The 22,317-nt window shown below is 38.1% G+C and overlaps 1 protein-coding gene across 2 annotated transcripts in view; it reads left to right on the top strand.

Annotated features, from left to right (window-relative positions):
- Positions 1-5,018: 5,018 nt before the first annotated feature.
- The window catches only part of zgc:109889 (uncharacterized protein LOC553542 homolog), a 33,462-nt gene continuing 16,163 nt past the window's right edge, over positions 5,019-22,317 (top strand). For both annotated transcript variants that reach the window (XM_044096998.1, XM_044096997.1), the window contains exons 1-3: positions 5,019-5,137; positions 6,315-6,598; positions 21,289-21,433. In XM_044096998.1, the coding sequence (XP_043952933.1) occupies positions 21,301-21,433 (133 nt within the window). In that variant the 5' untranslated portion in view covers positions 5,019-5,137; positions 6,315-6,598; positions 21,289-21,300. The remainder of the gene's footprint in view (positions 5,138-6,314; positions 6,599-21,288; positions 21,434-22,317) is intronic.

Here is a 22,317-nt window from a genome sequence, read left to right as displayed (position 1 = left end):
CAGTTAAAAGCTTTAGCGGTAGGATGGGGGAGTCTTTCAGCTGCATCGGAATTTGCATATTTCGTAAATTTACACAAATTGGAATTACCAAAGTAAATTTTCTTAACGAAAACGCATCAGTTTTGAAAGAAGTCGCATTTTTGGATGAAATGTTTTTGTTCCAGGACGAGGTAGTTTTTCAGTTGTATCATAATTTCCATATCTTGCAAAATTGCAATATAAACCCTTTTTTCGCATCAGAGAAGTCATGTGATCAACAACCGGATGTTACTACTGGTGGAAAAGACAAAGGAGACGACAGGAAGTGGTGGCAGGATGATGGTGCGGCATGTTTTTTAATGACATTGCGTGAACAAACTTATTCATGTGTGATTTTAATTGGGTTGTTTTTTATTATTATTATTGAAACACCAAAATTACTTAATTATGTTTGTGTGGTTTTTTTTTTTTCACATTAGTGGATTATCGACTAAATTTTGCTCACATTTGTTGTGGAGACGCAGCTACTGATGAGGTCCTGGAGTAACTGGTGGACTAGCCAACCCTGGCTCCATGTTTTCTGTTTAAAACGGCTTTGTAACAATTTTCAGACTATTAGACGGTAACTAATTTGTTTAGTTTTTAGGTCTTTTGGTCTTCATGCTGTCTGACAGGTTCTATGTAAATGATTTCTCATTTCTGCTGGGATGGTTACATTTTCTCAATGGGATAGCCTTGATTGGACGTAGTTTCTCCCCTCCTTCATGAAGCACTTTTTAAACTTTTTCTTGCATTTAATCAATCAGGATCTTTTTGTCTGATACTAAAACTTATTTGGTGAGCTGAAAACCTGAAACATACCACAGAGTATTAGGGCTACGCTACGATGATATAAAGACTAAAATTAAGAGAATAAAGTCATATTATCTTTATTTTTGTAATTTTATTACTTTATTTTTTATTTTTACGGCCCTATTTCTCACTCATATAAACATGTAAAAGGGGAAAAACATAAACCTTTTCATTTAGAGTAAAATACATTTTTAACATCATTCTGGGTTTGAAGTGTTGTTTCTTATCTCCTTGGCCCGACCTTAAATAAGTTTCCTCCTGGTGCCATTTTTTCCCCCTCTACAACATAATACATTGTGATTAGAGTTAAAAATAGAGGAGGGGAAATAGTAGAGAGAGAGCCACAGTTTAATAACTATGCGTCCAGTGTACCTGTGTGTACCTGCGACCCAAGCTGCTGCTGCCTGAGATTGATTTTCTGGTTTGTATTGATTGTGTCCAGCCCTGCAAATTCAATCAAAGCCAGATATAGGAAAGCAATCACTGTGAAGACATATGTGGAAAGTTATAAAGTAATAATTTGTTCTGGGTCTGGAGTGTACAGGGATAGCTTCAGTTATTTGTTGAGTGTCCCTCTGTATCCATTGAATTTTATATTTCCAACAAAGCTGCATAAGAATAAATGTTTTGACAATAAAGAAATAATCTGTTATTTATTCATTTTTGTCCCCTGAGCACTTATTAATCATACGGCTACTGTAGGTCAACATTCAAATGGCACGAGACAGTTAGCTAGCTAGCTTAGCATGTGTTTAGGCAGCTAAGGTAAACAGGTGGGGAAAAAACATCTTTAACCTTAAAAACATTGTATACAATTCTCTTTCTGTATGCTGGCATTTACTTAGAAAAAATTAAGATAAACAAATTATTTCTGTCAATATTTTTCTGGATATCGTTCCAAATTTTAAACTTAATAAAATGAAGGTGAAGTAATCATGTGATATCTTATTAAACCACTATCATTTTTTATGTGTTGTGAATGTACAGAGGCGGTAAAAGAAGCTCTGGGTCAGCTAAACAGCTAACTCCACGCATTAACTTAAGCCAGAATAGCATAACATCCTTTTGATATAACTATGCAATAGCCAGCTGCGTTGTTTGGTCTTTGTTTATTTTTGTTTTGTTAATGTAATAAAAATCTGGCAACTTTATCAAAACAGGAGTTCTTCTAATTAGACTCTGGTTTTTTATTTCCTTCCTTTTACAAAGTTTAGGCTAAGCTAATGTTACTGAGAGCTAACTGCATCGATTAGCTTTGCTCAAACTTCCTGGTCGAAAGCTGCTAGCTTCCCTTTGAAGCTGTTGATTCAGAAGTATGGCGTTTTGAGATGCTGTGCATAAATTAATCTTAATGAACATGATAATGGTGAAGCACATTTATGCTATATTGTTCAACGGGATAAGGACACTTGTAAATTGACAAAACCTTTACATAGACTGTTGAAGCCAATTTTTGATGGATTTTATAGAAATATTTGTATTGTCAACCAATAATTGGGTCATTGGTCTTTTGTGGGTCAGAAGCATAAAGGTTTGGAAATCTTAACTAATGACGGTGAAACAGTTTTACTGTAAAATCAAGCAACAGCAAGTTTTGGTCTACTAATAATGGAAACTACAATAAAGGATTAGCAAAACAGCATTTATTATCATGAAACATACTTCTAATTTATGTGAAAACAGAAAATGTTCGCTGAGCAGTTTTCAAAAATAATTCTATAAGCACAGAGGATCATTTGGAAAAAAATATCTCATAATTTATCCCAGCTATTGACTGAAGTTGCCACTAAATCTACAACGTGACAAACCTACAGTTTTATTAATTCACATATTACATAGATTTTATTCACTTTTCCAAGTCCTTATCTCAGTTAACTATATAATTTCCAAATTCAGCTAATAAAAAGCACACGATTAGACTAGACCAAATAAAAACATTTTTAATACAGAAACACAGGCAAGTTTATTTAACACCTGTTCTTTTCTAAAGCTACTTTAAACTTCATAAACGATCTTCATCAGTACTCATATTCTCACTGATTATGACTGGATCTTTGCGAAGGATTTTACTAAAAAAGTTTGACAAAGAAAGTTGCAAGATCTGGGTCTCAGTCTTCAAGGATCCTGTAGGTTCTGGATGTCCCAGTACAGCTGAATTAATGGATGAACTGGCCTTCTGCACATAAACTATTCAGTTGGTAAACCAGGGAAACATCTAAAATATGCAGGACGCCAGCTCTTTAAGACCGGAGTTGACCACCCGTCCTCCAGAGTGCTATGTTAACTTTAATTGGATTACTTTTTCCAATCACCAGAGTAGCTTGTTTTGATACAACCTCAATGAAATTGATATGTTAGAAGACAAAATCTATTCAACTTACATACGAAATAAGAGCGGCACTTGGCGCAGACCGACTTAAGAAGCTCTTTACATGATTGCGAGCATAAAGTGGTGTGGAGAGCTGGCAGGATGATAAATCAGAAAAGCCACTGTGGTTTCCTGAAAAACACACTTCATCCAATTTTAAAGGGGCCTCAGGCTGATTACTGATAAATGAAGGTGCTGCAGGCAAGACTTCAAGCTAAAGCAGTAACTGTAGTAACCGATGCTCTGCTGAAAACGTCAGCATTGCATTTTTTATGCCATTCAAACTTCAAGAGCCCAGTAGTGATCTCGCTAGACGGACCTACACTAAAGGTTGTTTTGAGGTTAGCCAACCCTTGTAATAAGTGTAATTGCTACAATGAGCCACAAGGTGGCGACAAAGCTGCGTACATGACAACGAACGTCTCAACAAATTGAAATTAAAGAAAGGTTACGATAAAAAGAAGGAAATACACGACTATTATTTTTGTTGATTTTGACAAAGGATAAAGCTAAAACAAACTATACATTTAAGTTTTCTCTATTATCCTAGAAATATTCATTCAGTGTCATTTAAAAGAGTTACGACTATTTTTAAGCTAGTTGGGTTTTTGATTTATTGCCCTTTTTTCCTAGCAATGACCAAAATAATGACTTGGGACAGTTGGCCTTATTGACAATGCCTTTTTACTTACTACTACTATTAATAAAGAAATATGTTATTACTAAAATCAAGGATTATTTATAAATATAGTTAATAATTTTAAACTATACCTCCAGCTTTAGCAGTGCCACTATAGATAATGGCAGATTTATTCTGAATGGTGCAGTGAGAATTAACTGAGCCTATACGAAGCTGGCGGTGACCATGATGGATCACTTTCCTTTAGCTTTAAGAGAACCTGTTCTTTAATTCATGTTGGCTTCATGTGAAGAATAACAATAATATTTTTTTTTAAATAACAAACACCTTTTTGTGTGTGGAATCTAATTTCAGTGTGATCATTTGTAGTTCCCGTGCGTTTAAAGCTAAATGGCTCATCTATCTCTGATGTATGATCGACGAGAAGATGCTCTTTTAGGGCTGGGATGGATCAGCACCGCGGGCAGTGACAGAGAGCGCGTTAGGTAGCGCCATTAAAATCAGCACCACGGCCAGGGACGGAGATCTGTTTGAAACGTGATGCAGCAGCACCACCCAGTGGTAACTGTGGGGAATAGCAGCAGAGTATGTAATATTTATCTTGCAGCACAGTACACTTAATCGTTTATATGAAAAGCCAGAGGCGCCCCTTTTATCTCACAAAGTGATTAATATGATGAGAAAAATGTACTTTATGAGTGAATTGAAAGAAATGACTAAAAACACAATTTTAGCTTTGACAGCTGTAAATATGAAAGCGTTTATTGCACTTTTACTGAGCTTGGGAAATAATTCATATTTACATATTTATTTCATACTGTTTAAAGTCCTCTAGGTCTTCAGTCTTTACAGTTTTATTTTCGTGGTGGGAAGTGAAGCTTCAGTGTTTTCACAACAAATAGTGTAACGACCCGACTAAGGCTTTTCGTTTTTCGATAGCACGAGCGTTTAATTGGATTATAATTAGGATTAGCAGCACACTAACTCAAATACAAAATGCAACATGTAGAGTCATTTTTTCAGTTGTAACTAGTTCCTGGCGGAAGAATACCTGTGAAACCAGCTTCTGTGGTTTATTAAGTCGAAATAAGCGTGTAGAAAGAAAGAAAACGTCGTGTTTAGGCCCCGTGGCGGAGGCTTTCTTCTCGACGTAGACAAAACTCGACTGCCATCGGAAAGATTCGGAAAGGTTCGGGTACGCATGCGTTCTTCGGGTGGTTTGCTGCGGCTCTGTTTGAGCCTGACAGCTACGTCAAGCTAGCAAAAACAGCAACGTCTCATGTCCAGATCTACACAAAGTAAGACAAATTTAATTTACTTTGTTGACCAGTTTACTATTGACGATTTACAGAAATGTTTTGTAGCATATTTTTTGAACGAAAGACGCAACGTTAACGTAGAAATATAGATTACACTCTAGGAGCTTGCATGCACCATAAAGGTTAAAGCTGTCCGCCTTCAATCAAATATTCGTTCAAGTCTAGTAAGTAAATATGGGCACGGATTTGGTGTGTTAATAAAATAATATACTATTTGATTAATTTACCAATCTGCTAACTAACTGCGAGCTACATATAAAACCTAAATGGACAACAAATTATTCAAATGACATTTTTCTGCTTTCCAATCTAATTGTGAAGTGAAAGATAATTTTTTTAACAATTGAAACTATTTTGTGTTAGAAGATTAATCATGACGTTTATGTAGGTGATGAAATGAAATAATAAATAAAAAACGTAAACATAACACAATCTGTTCATAAAGGGTAGAGTGAAGCTAATCTATGTTTTCTATCCCTAAAATTAATAGACTGACTGCTTTGCCTATACAAATATAAAGCATCTCCTTTACTCTTATAACACTAAATAAAACGGTTGTTTACTCCATTAAAGTCTGTCATTCCGATATTATTGTTGATACCCCCTTCTTAAAACTGTTGATTGCACTGACTTTTATCAAGGGGTGTTAGAGTCAACAAAATAAATACATAATTTAAATTGTAAAGAGGTCTGCATTCAAATGCACACTACCTATTACATTTTTTTTTTTTTTTATCTGAAAATGTTCCTTCCACTTCGGAATTTATTCACTTCCAACCCAGCGACATTATTTTTAAACAATGATTAAAATAATTGATGCTTGTAGCTATACAGACAAAAAATGGGAAGAAAGTCAATAAACCCTTTTTTTTTTATCCAAGAAGCATTCTGAATCTAAAACGGAAAGTAAAAAATGGACGAAACACTTACAAATAAAACGTAAAACAACAACAAAATAGGAATAGGATTCTTTTTGTTGAGCGCAACATTAAAACCTAATGTGAGGATTAATAATTGGATGCTTTTCTGGACATTCAGTGTCGTTAACGAACGCTATATCAAACACAAACTGGACGTATTTTACTCTAAAATCGATTAAACTGCTTTTATTTTGACGTTCCCACCGGATGTTGACTTGTTGTTTCGCGCTCTCCAGCTTGATACCCGTCGGGTCGACAGACGCTGCCTTGGAAACGACATAAATCCAGTGCGTGCAGCTCGGTTTCGAGCGGGGACCTACATTTCCTCACTTCAAAGGCTTCCGCCCCTCTTCTGTCCTCCTGCACCTCTTCTCCATCCCTTCCTCCATCCATCTCTTCCTCCATCTATCAGCCAGCATGGGGGATCTGAAATGAAGCGCGGCGCAGCGGACGAGGCACGGCGAGGAGCTTCGAAATAACCGAGAGCGAGAGAGGAGGTGACGGGAGGTGCCGCAGCCAGGTAAATGTGAGCGGATTTCCAATCAGCTTCGCATGCCACGGCCGTGGCGTGGAGTCGTGGCCATGCGGGGGCACGTTGCCACGGTGGAGGATGAGGGGGAGGGTGGGGGAATGGAGGATGATGCATTTGTGTTTGTTATTGTTGCACGCAAAAAAAAAATTAAATAAAAAGGCAATACGTGCGTACTTACGGAGCTTCAAACGTGATCAAATAAATGCGCGCGGATTTATCTGGATTTATATATATGTATGTTTTAATGATTGAACGCAAGACAGGCGCTCCTTTGCACCATTCACACCATTTTCTCCTCCCGTGTGGCGGCGGCGCGCTGGTCAGGTGTCTCTCTCTCTCTCTCTCTCTCTCTCTCTCTCTGATTGCCTGCAACAAAATGTCACCAGTTGGGAGGATTTTTCTTGCAGGATTTGGCAGAAAACACGCTTCAGGCTTCCAAAGAGAGAGGCGGATAGAGGAATGGAATGGGGAATAAAGAAGAGGAGGTGTGCAGAGGATTATGTCTGTAACCGGGATCCAGTGGATCTGCTCAAAAGTAGCTGCTGAAACAGAAGAGAATGGCACTGGGTCTATTCTATGTGTGGACATAAGGTGTGCTTTAAAATGGACGGCATTGAGATGTGGTTTTCAGTCTAAAAAAAGCACTTATTATTATTATTATTATTATTATTATTATTATTATTATTATTATTATTATTGCTTTTTGATGTTACAGCTTTTGTTGCTTTTAACATGCCTTCATGTTTAAAGTCCTCCTTGGTCTAAGCAGTCTGTGATGTTTGGGTGGTATTCTGTAATTTGAGGAATGTAACTTAAAAAAAAATCTTTAATTAGCCTTTAGCATATTAAATAGGTCAACAAAGGGATTGGTGCTGATGGGCAGTAAAAGATAAGCTGCAGAGATTGTGGACCATTAATATTATTCCCCAGAGCAGTTTGGCATACCACGATGCATTAATTTTTCATTCAATTACTTAATTTTATGCATGATCCATATAAAAACTTTTAAAAAAAAACACAAGAACACAGACTTAAAGGGGCAGTATTGTGTATTTTCCAAATACGACTTAATTTAATGCCTCAAAATTGAGACTCTGCTTCTTTAAGAAGCTCTTGCTCTTTCTGAAACTCCGCCTTCAGGAAGTCATCGTCTATTAACCCTTTAATGTTTTTACCAGCGGTGTACTGGGAAGTAGCTCATATAATAAGCTTAGCGGATGCGCAGTTCCACCAGGCTTTTGCTAATGACTGCTGGCTAGTCTGAAGGAGCTGAATGAGGGCGTCTCAGGGGAGGTTGTTCTGTGAGGCGGAAGCTTGGAAACTGCAGCTGTGAGGAGGAGCTGCGTCTTGAAGGCGCAGCTCCTTCAAGACGCAGCTCAACCCAAGCGTTTTTGCACAGCTGAATTGTTGCCATGGGAGATTAAAGGATTTCTTAAACATGCATAAAAGATACATTGATAGTCATTAAAGCTTGCTTTGGTTTGAAAGCTTCAATTTGACTTTTACAAACATTTCCTGTCATTGTGAACAAATAGCTGAATCCTTGTCCCATCAGACAGTAAAATTGTCACCCAGATATTTAGTTTGTTCATATTAGCAGATGAAAACTGGATTTATTATTGTGGACTTTGATGCTGCTGCTCTAATGGCTTATAGTTCATGACACTCTTAAGCTTTGGTGGATTGTTCCTGGTCATTTGAGGGTGATTGGCTGGATCTGAACCGACTATGTTTATGTGTGCCGTCATATTTATCCCAGGCAGGAAAATGAATGCTTCAAATGAAATAAAAGTCAAAGCTTTTACTTTAAAACATGTCAGAATAAGAGATGAATGACCAGACCTGATATATATTTTATGGCGATTTGGAAACGGTCGTCCTCATCATAACCGCTCTGCATTCGGAGTCCACTTCAGGGGGTCCTTTCATGTCTGAACTCGGATTAGATAATAGGCTTTTTTTAAATGCTTGTTTGTGAAGCTGCTGTACAACAGGGTCGTATTCATGAGAGGCTGTGCTCACAGAAGCTTGTACTGATTTATTACATAAGCCAATGATGGAGGAAGAAGGGCCAAGAAGCCTCAACTCGCAGCACACATGGTTACTTAACTTCAATGGGTGAAAATGAACTATGGATTTATTCACTGCTTGAATAAAAGGACATTTTCTGGAATTTTGCAGCATTTTTGTATGCTGCATGTGAAAATATTTGGCGGTTAACATTTATCGGATCATTTATCCTTTATTGTGATGAATTTCTTATAAGATCGATTTATCGTTGTCTCGATAAACTCCAGTTAGTGATGTTTAAAACCTCCTAAAAGTGTCCGTGTTGTTGGAATTTTTATTTTTGCTAATTCACTGTTTGTTCATTTAAGGTGTGACAGTAAATATTAATAGATTAGAAAATATGACTAAATGCAGCCACTGTGTGCATTTTAATGACATAAATCACACTTTATGTTCCTGGTGTCCTAAAGAAGCGTATTACAAATAGGAATGTTTTTTCAAGAGATTTATTTGTGTTTGTGGGACTATAATTCCTGCGACACTCAGTCACAGTCATGCAGTTTATTAAACGTTATCGTAATACTACCACAAAATATCGTGACAACACTTTAAGTTCATATTGCCCACCGCTTGTTTAGAGTAAGTGTTATTCATGACGATAGTGCTTTAAAGGGCAAATCCATCAATCACTCATTCATGGTTTGAAAAGTCCTCCATGTCGTTGCACGTAAATCCGCTTTTTTGGCTTCACTGTCACAAAAAAAGGTTTGCTACTGACTTAAAGGTATTGTCAGGAGTCCCAAGTTGCTTCCCATGCTGATTAGATACACAGTAATAGTCGTGAAGAGTTGTATTAGCTTTACTTTACAGCAAAATAAAATAAAATGGCCACCATTGCAGAGCTTGTTCAACACTGGCAACAGTTGGTTTTCCGTCTGTCACTACACTTACTCGAACTGAAAAAGATTTTATCCTGTGAAAAATACTTGTGTGCTGTGGGATTTATGAGTAGATTAGCAAAGTATTAAACGCTGACAATGACAGGAAGTGGAAATATACCATTTAATATTCCTGCAAATGGTCCAGCATCTCATGACAGAGTGCAGAGTAAAATGATGTTCCTTCACATCGACCTGGGTGGAAATAGGTGTGGCTGTTATGACCAAAACGTAGTAGTTTGAGTCTGTTTCACTTAAACTTCTGTACCACATTAGGGGGATTTACTCAGGGTTTTATAGTAATGTTCTTAAACTTAAATAATAATCAAATAGTTTGAGTCAATATAAAGTACAACTGGACTATTCATGGGGTTGCTTCTCATCCAGATGAGTTGGGTTACAATGTTATCTGAGGACATTGTTAGGAAATAAGAGGGATTTCAAAATGTCCTCCCAGAGCAATACTTTCTATCAATCAAGGGGCAATTTGGTGGGGGTATTAGAATAATATTTTACCCAAAAGGTGGCTAGGAAGCTTAACCTGATTGAGAGCAGGTGGTCCGTTCTCCAAAAGCTGGAAAATAAACACGAAATGGCAAACTGTGATCAGCTGCCACTTAGAACCAGAAGTGGATTTTCAGCTCATCAGAGAAAATAATTTTAGTTATAGAGGAAATGGTCGGCAGTGTAAATACAGTTAGTTCACAAACATTTAAAGAAAATAGAAATGGTTGTTGCAAAAGGACAATTACTATTTTAGTAATCAATTATCCTGACGATTAATCGGATAAAAACAATTTCCACATTCTGCAGATTTTTTATTTTATCACTTAAGCATTTTTGTACAATATAAGAAATATCCTAAAAATAATTGAATTCTTTTTTAAAAACAAGAAAAAAACATTCGATTTCCTAAAATGCCACTATACAGCATTCCTTTAGTGTACACTTGATCATTTGTATCAAAGGATAATACAGTGAAGGGCTAATCTGTTGATTATTTTTATAATTAGCCTACTAATAATTGGATGGCGAAAGGTGCTTAATAGGACTTTAACAGAATTTGAATAGCTAATAGATTATTAACTTAGGTCACGATTATTTCACTAATTGATTAATCATTGCTAATTGTGACTAATCACAATTAATCCCGATTAATTTTTCATCCCTAGATAATTCAGTTACTTTCGTCATGCCTTAAAAAAGGTAAGTGAAAAATAATCTACTTCTTTCTTGTTTTTTAGTTTCTTCTAACAAACGAATAATTTAGTCAACAGTTGTTTTTTTTTGTTGAGGTTGGATTTTTAGTAAACATAACATCATAGGTTTTGTCAGGATCTGGACACATTTTTTAAAGCATTTATCTAGAAACATTTTTTTTCCCCCTAAATCTGTGAGCTTCACTCTGCGTTCACCTGTCGCCCTGACCTAACATCCATCTGGTCCCTCTGGGGTCATTCACAGTGCAACAATCACTGAAGACACACGTGTGTGTGTGTGTGTGTGTGTGTGTGTGTGTGTGTGTGTGTGTGTATGTGTGTGTGGGCTATGACCCAGCTGCATAAGGACACTCATCGTCCTGCTCGTACCCCAGTCTGCCGCACTCGCCGTTTCTGGCTGCTCTCTGATGTCATGAAAAATTTGTAGTTTTCCGTCTGGCTTTCCTTCCGCCCCGACTGACTCGAGCCAGCGGTTTCCAAGCTCGTTCATTTACAGCATGCCTCTCTGCGTGGAAACGGCGGCCGTTTCTCGGGGGCAGCGTTTGGGTGCTCACGCTCGGGTGTCGCTGGTGGTTTTATAGGTGAAGCCAACGATCCTAAGCACTCCTCCGTGGCCGCCTGACTCTGGGTTGGCTATGATAATATATCAACGAAGAACGCAATAATGGCTGATATGAGCACAACTTAACATTCTTATTGATCCATCAGTTGAGCTTGTATTTTGTTTTCCCCCACTGAGGTCAGAAGTCATGGTGAGCTTTTACAGTTCAGTACTTTGGAAAACTGAGATACCTGCATAAATTTATAAATTGTCAGAGTCTGATACTACTAACACTTCTGAAAAGTCCCTTTTTTGTATGATAAAAAGCCTGAAAGGTAGTAGCAGTAGGTTCTTTTCATTGAAGTGAATGCCCAGTATTCACAGGAGTTATGGAGTTAGCTAAAATCTAACTGAAATACTTGAGACGCTCCTCTAAAAACGCTCAGAGCTGCTTATCTTAGAAGTTCAGATACCAAGTATACCTTACTACAGTGGTGTGAAAAACAGTTTGCCCCTTCTCTGATGTTCTAATTTTTGGCATGTTTGCAAAATAGTTGAGTTATGTTTTAACAGGGGGGAATCCCTTTTTCACATAAGGCCATGTAGGTTTGGATTTTTGTTTTCTTAGTAATAAACACCTTCATTTAAAAAGGGCATTTTGTATTTAATTGTGTTGTCTTTCACTAATATTTCAATTGGTTTGATATTTTGACACTTTAGTGTGGCAAATATGCAACAAAAAAAGCAACGAAATCAGGAACACTTCACACTATTACATGTATTAGTGCACACAGTGGAAACCGCCTTAGCACTAGCAGAAGCTAATACCTACAGTGTTCATTCTCTCTGCTTTTGAGAGTTCAGCCAATCAGCGGCAAGGAAAGCAAATGGCAGCCCTACTTTGCTTTGTGCTTCTCACACTGGCTCTCTACAGTGTTAACCCCCGTAGTGCCAAGCGTTATTGCGCAGAATGTACACAGCAATGGCGAAGATTAGGCCTGTCGCAATAAACAATAAATCAATTAATCGCCCGATAAATGAAAGTTATCGACTTAATTTTAATTTATCGGCTTTATCGTTTCTTCCGGCCTTCAAGCAATATTCAAGCAATATTGTTTATCGCAATAATTATTGAGACAATTAATCGAAATCAAAATTTGTTATTGTTATTGTGACAGGCCTAGTAAAGATGAACGTTATCCAGCCAATTAGTTATAATTTTGCACTTACCCATGACAGATGAAAAAAAAAGGCTAGTTAGCCAGCTAGCATATTAGCAAATTATCAGCAGTAGCCTCAACCTTAAAGTGTGCGCGACTCAAGCTTCTGCCTGACAGGAAAATCCTGGAAGATAAATAAGTACATAGAATATACAATATTAAATGGTCCAGCCACAATAAAATTTAAGACCTGTCATTAACGTGTTTAAGGCTATATTACATTTTTTAAAAGGAATTCAAGACATTTTAAAGCCTTTATTTTGCATACAAAAATGCAAGATGTTTTAAGAATGCGCGGACACCCTGTTTCTGAAACGTTGTAAAACTATCCACGGTGAGCCAAAGTGGCTTATTGGCGTTATCTCTGCCAGGCCCATTAGTTGTAATTGTAAAGTGGCAGATAACATAAGCCTCCATCTTTTACAAGTATCTGTGTCTTTTATGGGCACCTCCCTGTTTCTTCCCAGACCAGAGAAACTGGGACGTTGGAATCGATGTGACCTGTCTCTCCCCAGTAGAACCTCCTCGTCCTACTATCCCTGCTTCAGTAGAACCCAGTTTGTTCCGTACTGTGTGTGTGTGTGAGACAGTGTCAGGTCACATGGTTTTTGCCGGATGACTTGTTGCAATCGCGCTGAGGCCGGCACATTTAATTGTGGGAGACTGGGTCGCAGAGGGGCACGAGGGGAGGTTTTTTTTCCCCGCAACCCTCAACCGGGCAGAGGGTGAATGCTCCCCAGTAACACAACACTCAGCCCAGAACTGACCTGTTTACTAACCACAGTAGCAGACAATAAAAAGAGGGTACGATACGAGAAGGTAGGACTGGTGTAAAGCACCTTCAGCTCTGTGTAAAACATGTTATGTTTAAATGTTTTAATCAATGGTCTGATGAACAAGTAAAATGTAAAGGTAACGGTGGAGGAGGTACACTCGCTTCTCCTCCGAACAGGTGGCAATAAGTCAACTACGTCCTTTGAACTGCAGTTCTCGTTCTATTATCCACACGCCATCTAGTGGCCTGGCATGATAACTGCAGCTTCCTCAAGGTGTTTAGACGGTGTCGTCTAAACAAGAAGCGTTTCCAGAGCTCTTGTGTTAATGTAGCCTTTGAGACCTAGGGATGCAAAATAACGCATTGTTGAAGGGTGGAAAAATAAATACACATGTTTTTGGATATTTCTTTAGAAATTGCATCGCCTTTACGCTGATACCCCTAACAAAAAAAACCAATTTCCTTCTGAACCCACTTAATAAAAGCAGGCCATCTGTGTGCAATTTTTTTTATTTTTTTTTCCCACCAGGGGGTCTTTTTGTGGGCTCTAGTGTCCCTTACATGACAGTAGGCTGACAGAAAAGGAGGAGGAAGAGGGGGGAAGACATGAGGCAAATGTCGGCCGGGTCCGGGAATCGAACCCGCGACGGCCGCGTCGAGGACTCAAGGCCTCCAAATGTGGGTTGCGCTATCCCCTACGTCACCACAGCACGCCCCGTGCAATTTTAACATTTGTGTAAAACCTTTTTTTTTTCTGTGAAGGTCCCAGAAGTTTGTTTGAGAACATCTTATAAGTGAAATAACCTGGCATTGAAACTAGTACTTTTTAAAACATCAATATTGAGGAATTATTGACTTTAAACAAACTTCTATTTCTTACTAAAAAAAAAAAAAAAAGTTGCTTTGTACGTTTGTTTTGTCTTATTTCAATCGGACTAAGATATTTGCACTAGAAACTGGACCAAAAATACTTGGTGAGTTTGTTGTTTTTCTCCACACCGTTTCTTCTTGGAGCTTTGTTTTCTTAGTCGGTGGCTGTATTTTCTCCACTGTAAACTAACTACAGTTCTGTCCCGATCACTCCATTCTGCTGCCAAAACCAGAAAGTCCTCCATAGAAACCATGACAACGACCCTACAGAGTCAGAGGCCGCATGTCAGAGAGCGGAGATGAGGAGGGGGATAAAGGGACAGAGGGAGGCAAGCATCAGGCTCCTCGCTTCCTCTCTGCTCTTCTTCTCTTTTACAGTTTTGGATGATTTGTTTCTAGGGAGGATTAGTACAAAACACTGGGGGGGGACAAGGGGAGTGGCTCTATAACTGCAATCATTTTTGTACAATGGCCTCTCACCCAAGAGCATCAGCGTAAATGAAGACATCAAAGAGAGCTAAAGCTGGAGAAAAGGGGGTTTGGGGAACATGGAGTTTTCGACACTAAGGATGAAAACAGTAAAAAAAAAAAAAAAAAAAAATGGAGGTTAGAGTCACAAAAAAGGAGGGAGTTAAAATGAAGACAGCTCGAACGTTTAAAAATTTAAAGAGTCTCCCATGGTCTGCCTAATGCAACATCAAACAAAAAACAAATTAATCTCCTGCTTTTGGTAGCATCAAACAAATAAAGCCCTCTTGAAAATAGCTTTTCATATAGCTGACGGCTTCTCCAGCTCGTTTTTTAAAATGTTTTTTGTTCAGTGTTGTGCTCCCTGATGCCTCTTTGTTAAATGACATTTGGCTTACCACCAAGCGAGGAGCTCCGACGCTCCACACAGCGACACCAGAGGAATTTTCACGGAGAATAAAACATTAGCTCTGTTTCTCTGCGTTGGCTCACTTCATTGTTTGTGCAGATTTCTTTCCTTTTTCTTTTCTTCAAACCAGTTATCGTGTGTAAGAGGCAGAAGAGATGCAGATATTTGCATCTGCATAATTTTGAGAACAAGAAGTAATTTATTAATTTATTTACACATTTAGAGTAGTTGTTACTACAGAAGAATTGGTGCTTTTATTGCTCGACTTTTTGTTCCGGATCTTGTAAAATACGATGTATGGATCAGTAAAACCAGGGTTGTAATTATTCTTTATTGGTTACAGATTCTTTACAGTACAGTTTTTAATACACTTGTGTTTCAGAGTATGTTTTGTACATGTGATATCGGTAAATATCAGTAATCGGACGTAACAACAATGCTAGTGTGGAGTACCAATATCTGTCCAGATTTTCACATTGTTTCATCCTTAAAGGAAAGTTTCAAAACCTTCGCCACATTTCTCCAGGTTTGTCAGCTCGTTATTTACTTGACGTTTTTCTTTCTTTAAGATTTGGCAGAGCCAAGTTAAATTGAACACGTTCTCAAAGATCAACAAAATTTCATTTCTGTTGAACATTTAACACTAGAGCTAAACCAGATCTCTAAAATAAATAAACAAAATAAATGAATTATGAAGTCTCTGTAGAGAAAAATTGGCCTTTTAAAACGAGGCTAGTTGAGACCAAAACACCAAACTGAAGACTCTTGTCATCCAGTTTTAGGTTAGAAAGACCGAAAAAAAGAGAAAAACGATAAATTATCGTCGATTGTGCTCATTTTAATTTATCATGAGATTAATGTAACTTTTTGTTATTGCGACAGGCTTATGTGATATGGCTAAATTTATTTGGGGATTTTTATTTTTTTGCTTTCATTTTAAAAATAAATCCCAATTGATAAGTCACGCAGTGCATCATTTAATTACACCGATATATAAAGGCAGAGCTCCTTATTTCCAGTAGTTACTGCACAAATCTAATTAGCTGTGGTTATTTGGGTAAGTCCTGCAGAGCCGAGAGGGACGAGGGGGATGTGACAGGTTGGATCACAGGTTGAGACCGATTAAGTGGCTCAGTGACGGCGGGTTTGTTTGTGAGTGTGTAGTTGGTCATTAGCTTGGGCTCAAGTCCATATTCCTGAACAGAAGGAGGAGTAATTAAAGTCAGGAAGGTTTTCGCCCGTCTCATTGTCCATCTACACGCTTGTAAAATTAAAGTAACACTCAAAATTGCTTTATGGTGAAGGCTAAAAATATAATCTACAGCCTCAGTGGAAAGAGGCAACAGAGTGGGTTAATTTACCCCCTGTTGAGATGTGAACCAGTCTGGAGTGGGGGGGTCAGAGGTGAGCGTGGAAGCTCAGGGTCTTTTCTAGCCTCCCCGCAGGTTTTACAAACAGGATCCAATCAGCTTTGGATCAGACGGATGAAGTCTCATCTGTAATTACAACCACAGACACTGAAACGCCGAGAGGAAGTTGTGATGTGGGTTTACAAACAGATCCAATCAAGATATTGGATCAGACGGATGAAGTCTCATCTGTAATTACAACCACAGACACTGAAACGCCAAGAGGAAGTTGTGGAACAGGAGCTTCCTTGTGAACGGTTTCCTACGCATCTGAATTTATATTTTTGTATATAATGTCAAATTTTAGGCGGGTACAAAATATTCCTGCCTTATGTAATCATTTGTTATAACATTGACAGAAATTCCATGTGGGTTTAAAGATCCTTCCTCAAGATATTGGTAGCAAATCTGCACACACGCCCCCAACACCCATCTGAGATCATCTGCCACTCCGTCCCTCAGCCTCTCACAGTTAACATGAACAGGCTGTGCTAGAAGGGGTGGCAGCAATCGTGAATGTGAGAGGCGCATTTTACTTTTTGCTTTTATGTTTTTCATTTAGTGTTTTAAGTGATGCGTGTAACAGTTTGTGTTGATTGCTTTGAGACGTGGCTGGATCCATACTTTGAAAATTCATCTTGCTTTTGAGAGGAGTCAGAGTCCTACTGTTGATTTAGGGGGGTTCCTTTGAAAGTGGTGCAGGATTGATTGCTCTTGTTTTCACATTTCATCCATTTCTACTTTTTTTTTTTTACCAATAAACAAAACTATTTAAATAACCAATGCGTATCATTATATGTTTCTTGGTACTCTAGTATTTTTGATGAACTATAGAGATAATCACACAGATTATAGGATTCCATTGAATTTAATGGCTAATAATTATTTAAAAACTTTCTTTAATGCAGTACTTGTTCAAATAGTATGTTGATGTTTGGATCAGTGGTGTAAAATTCACAGTGTCCTGTTGCATCTGTGAATTTTACAGGTTGTGTCTGTTACTTTAACCATGATGTCACCTTCTTGTTGAATGTTTTGTCCACATCTGAGGAGTAAATTATTTTTAAGGTAGCTCGGGTTTAGACAATTTCAAGCGTTCAGCATGCCGACGTGAGTGGATCCTCTTCAGCATATGTGTTAAAGAATTCAGTCGTGTCCTGGCTTGTCTGATGGTCGAATGGTATTTTATGCACCGTTGTCATATCCACAGATGCTAAATTAGGGTATTTAACAATGCTTTCGGAAAAAAGGCAGCCACTCAGGCTAAGCTAACCTTGTTGATTTATGTTTACCACTTACTATCTTCCTATTTACCTTTGGTTATAACCTTGGGACTGTTCATTTAGTCTATACAGATTCACTGTTGCTCATGAAAACAGAAAATTGTTTCCATGTGAGGAAGTAACAGTGCTAACTAACAGTTTCTGACAAGGCAATTTTGGCTGGTACATCTCTAAAGGGTTTCATCTTGCCACAAATGTTTTTTGACCTGACCAGACCTTTTAGGTATCGTCTCCTTTGCTCCTCTCCAGACCTTCCAGTTTTAAGCCCGGGTGTCACGGTGTGATGGATCATATGCAGGCCGACGTACCAAAGTTTCCTCTTTTAGTTTCCATCTCTTGGCTTCCTTTGCTCCCTCTTTTTGATTTCTATTTCGCTTCCCTTCTCTCGTTCTTTCCGTGTCCTCTTCCTGCAGTCTTTCTTTCGTACTATTTTCAGAGGCACAGCCAGTTCCACTTTTGATCTGAAGAGCAGATTCCTCAGTGTGTTGGCATGACAACACTCCCGTGGCTCCACAGCGTACTCGGGGTGCTTTTCCTCTTCCGTCTCTCATCTGTTTTCTTCTTTACATTTGTGGTGTTTGGACCTAAATATTTTAACGTTTAAGCTTGCGTTCTTTACTGTTGTTCGCTTTCAAAAGAGTCTTTGGTTAATAATGCTATCTGTGCTATATGAATTATGTGTCTTTGATTTTCAGATGCTCACATCGGACACTAAAGACAGTGCTCAAAATGCTAAAGGTCACAAATTTTTAATTGTTTTTTCAGTTTTCAAATCTGATATCGCTGATGATACCAGAAAAATTCGATGCCTGCAAAGTCTATATAAAGTTTAATATAGTTAAACTGAAGGGATCACCGAGACTGGAGTGTTTTGAGTTTCAATTTTAATCAGTCTTTGGTAAACATTGGTTGTAGTTAAAATAAGCGCCAACAATCGATTAAAAAAATGTAATCAGATTAATCACCCTCTCGCCCTTTGATTAATCACAATTAACATGTAAAAATGCACATTTTCAAAAAAATGCTTGAGAAAATGTTTTATTGTCTCAAAGCAAACATCAAAGTTTTTCAGGTTTCCATATTTACAAAGGTTTTATATGAAGTCCTTTTGTTTCAAATGCAATTTAGAAATGTTAACTATAAACTGGCTATGCTTCAGTGAAAGAGTAATTCACCATTGTGATAAGCAAAGTACATGTTACCTTGGTTTTATCCAAATGTTTGTCGTCACATCTTTTTTTTGTTGTTTTTTGTTTGTTTGTTTTAGTGTTATTGAACGTTTTTTGACAGGAAGTGAGGAGACGGCAGTGCCGTTGAACTTTTTGGATGAACCGCAAATGTTGACAGCCCTAGTTTAAATGTAGTGTTGAAATTAATTCCACCTTGACGGGACAAACCAATGATAAGTTTGTTTATATCAAAAGAACACTTCACATTTTGAATAACAGATTTGCACCAAAAACCTGCATTGTGTACACTTTTAAAAAATATATATTATTATTATTATTCAGCTGTAAAAATTGTTAAATAATTCAGTTTTATATGAAGAATGAAAATGAGGAGAACCTCCTAAGAACATCGGGGGAAGACAAGCTTGCAATTTTCTCCCAGAACAAAGGCAACCAAGTTGGTATTGTACTCTTGACATTCCTTTGAAGAAACTGGTAGTGAGTGGGACCATATTTCTTACTTATAGAGGAATCCTCAGAAGAAGGTGAACCTGTTAGGAGTTGTTTCTCTGTTTACCCTTGCTCTTGTTGAAGCATAGCCGACTAGAACCATGTCAGTTTGCCTTGCAGCTGACCTGAAAGTGTTCATGAAAGGAGACGTAAGCGCCCGAGGGTCAAAGCAGAGTCACTGAAGCTCACACTCATGCGCTTTTATGACCGAGGAAGAAACCGCAGACTCTCAGGCCGACTCAGAAACGGGGGAGGAGGCGGCAACCCCAGTCTCTGTTGGACGCTCGGGAGTTGGAGTATAAGGTATTCGCCCCCTACTGACTTATTGATGAAACCAAGCGAGGAAGTACAAAATATTTGGATCGAAAACGAGCGCAGAGGCCTGCTAAAAGAACCACTGGGGGGACCCACCCGACAGACGAGACGAAGAGCACCAATCGGAGCGGGGAAGGAGGATGATGGGGAGTGTTTATGTATTATTAACCAGCGAGCTTCTTAGATTATTTACAACAGCTGGAGGAAGTGGGGGAAGACGTTGGTTGCTGAGGGAAGCTCAACAGCGTACTTAAGAAGCCGCAGCATCATCTGAGGTAGTTAATATAATTAAATGTCAAAAGCTGCTAGAGGGAGGAACGAGGGGGGGGGCTTCAATCAGATCTCAAATGAAACAACTATTCCAGGCCTGCAGGGGGCATTAATTTGGATTTTTACCAACTTTTCAAAATACATGAAAACATACAGGGGCTAGGCTAAGATTCTCACTTTATAACTCTTAAAGCTGCAATATGTGACTTTCATAAAAAATTAAATGAAATGGTTTTTTTTACACGTTTGTTAAAGCCAAGTATTTTTGTATAGTTTTTAGTGCAAATATCTTAGCATATATATATATATATATATATTTTTTTTTTTTAAAGACTAAAATAATTCACATGTAACTTTGCAGCAAGATACAGGAGCCTGTTTAAGTCAATAATTTCTTAAAATTTATGAAAAAGTACTAGTTCCACTGGCAGTTTGTTTCATTTGTTACATGGAGAAAATGTCTTATCAGTAAAAAACAATATCACAATAACAATCGATATTAAAGAATTATTGACATAAAACAAGCTTCTTTATCTTGCGTAAAAGTTACTCGTCAGCTAGTTTTTCTCCTTTCAAGTGTACTAAGATATTTCCACTACAAACTACCAAAAACACTTAGTAAGATTTTGTGTTTTTGCAGTGAATATGCTTGATTATTTGAATCAAATTATTGAAATAAAAACATTTGGATGGCATTTAAATGTAGTTTAAGATAAAGCAGAAGGTTGTTTTTGTATTTTTTTTTTTAGCTGGGATTTTAAGGTTCAAAGATTTTAATTTCAGTCCTGGCAGTTGGGTGGTTTTGGGCCCCAGAGAAGCTTTATTTCTAGTAGCGGCCCTGATCTTTACTCATCCCGCCTCGTCTAGTTTTTCTGTCTCCGTGTCAGGACCCTTCCGGTCTCTCTGCACAGTTTCAAGCTCATTTGCACCATTTATAAAATTCTTTCTGGCTCATTTAGTTCCTGGCTCACGCGAGGCGCTCTGGCATTAGAAAGCTCGATGAGTGACTGCGCCCCACGGTGGACATGACACCTCCGTTTCCATCAGGCCTCACAAATCAACATCAAATGTCGATCCTTATTATCTCCCAGAAATGCCGTTGGTATATTTGCATCCATCCTGCTATTTGGATATTCAGAAGCTATTCCCTGGGAGGTACGGAAGCTCCAAGTTTCAGAAAACAGATCATAACCATAAATAAGCGAGGTGGAAAGTTAAATAAATAAAAAAAAACATGGCGTTTTCAGTTCTTTTTTTTCTTGTTTCTGCAGGTGTAGAGCAACATGCCGCTGGTGAAGAGGAATATTGAACCCCGGCACTTGTGCCGCGGGGCGCTGCCAGATGGGGTGACCAGTGAACTGGAGTGTGTCACCAACAGCACACTGGCAGCCATCATCAAACAGCTGGGCAGCCTGAGTGAGTAATATTATTTACCTAAGTTTTTATAGTTTTTCTTCTAATCTCCAATAGAAAGTAATCCTCACTTACAATAACAAGGTTCAAATCATTTACTTGGTCATCTACTATTTTTAGTCACATTTCTTAAGCTAGGGACAATTTATTTTAGGGGTTTTGACGTATATTTTTTTTGTTTTTATACATAAAAAAACAGCTTAGTTTCAATTGCTCCGCGTAAATTCCAACACCAAAGATGCTTCCAGTCACTTACAGCTCTGGTTAATAAAGCCATAAAGCTCAGTCTCTTGTCTGCTTTTGATATATCTCACTTTAAACAACTCATTAGAAAGTGAATAGTTAATTTACCAGCGAGGACAAAACTTTATGTGAATATTAATCTCCACCCAAATGACTCAGTTGATATACGTAGGGCAAAATGGCTACCTAAATGTGTTTAACAGTTATGTGCTAAATTAAATCTGTGACAGCTCATTCCGGATGACTAACGGGGCTGCCTCTGCTGCGTCTGTCGGACGTAAAAAAAAGAAGGGAGGAATAGATGTCTGTTTGTTCATTTCAATCTGGTTTAGTTTGCATTTGTATCTCTCTCTCTCTCTGTTTCTCTTCCTGTCATGGTTTTATGGAGACATCGAGGCTTTTTTAGTTTTCAGTCTGCCGGGATTCACAGCAGGGGGCAGCCTTTCCTGCAGAGACAGACGACAGACTTTTCTTCTTTGTTCTTTTTTTTTAATATTCTTGTGCGTCTTCAGATAAGTTAATTGAAAAAGTACATGATCAACAAATGTATTTCTTTTTTATTTTCTCCTTTTGAAACAATCTTCCATCTTACTGTGAGATTCTGGGTGAAACTTCAAATGACATCCGTCTCATTTGGCTGGTTT

This window comes from Gambusia affinis, linkage group LG18 (genome assembly GCF_019740435.1).
Source record: "Gambusia affinis linkage group LG18, SWU_Gaff_1.0, whole genome shotgun sequence".
NCBI classification, from domain to species: domain Eukaryota; kingdom Metazoa; phylum Chordata; class Actinopteri; order Cyprinodontiformes; family Poeciliidae; genus Gambusia; species Gambusia affinis.
Note: the sequence above shows the minus strand (reverse complement) of the source record. Positions and strands in the feature narration are given on the sequence as shown.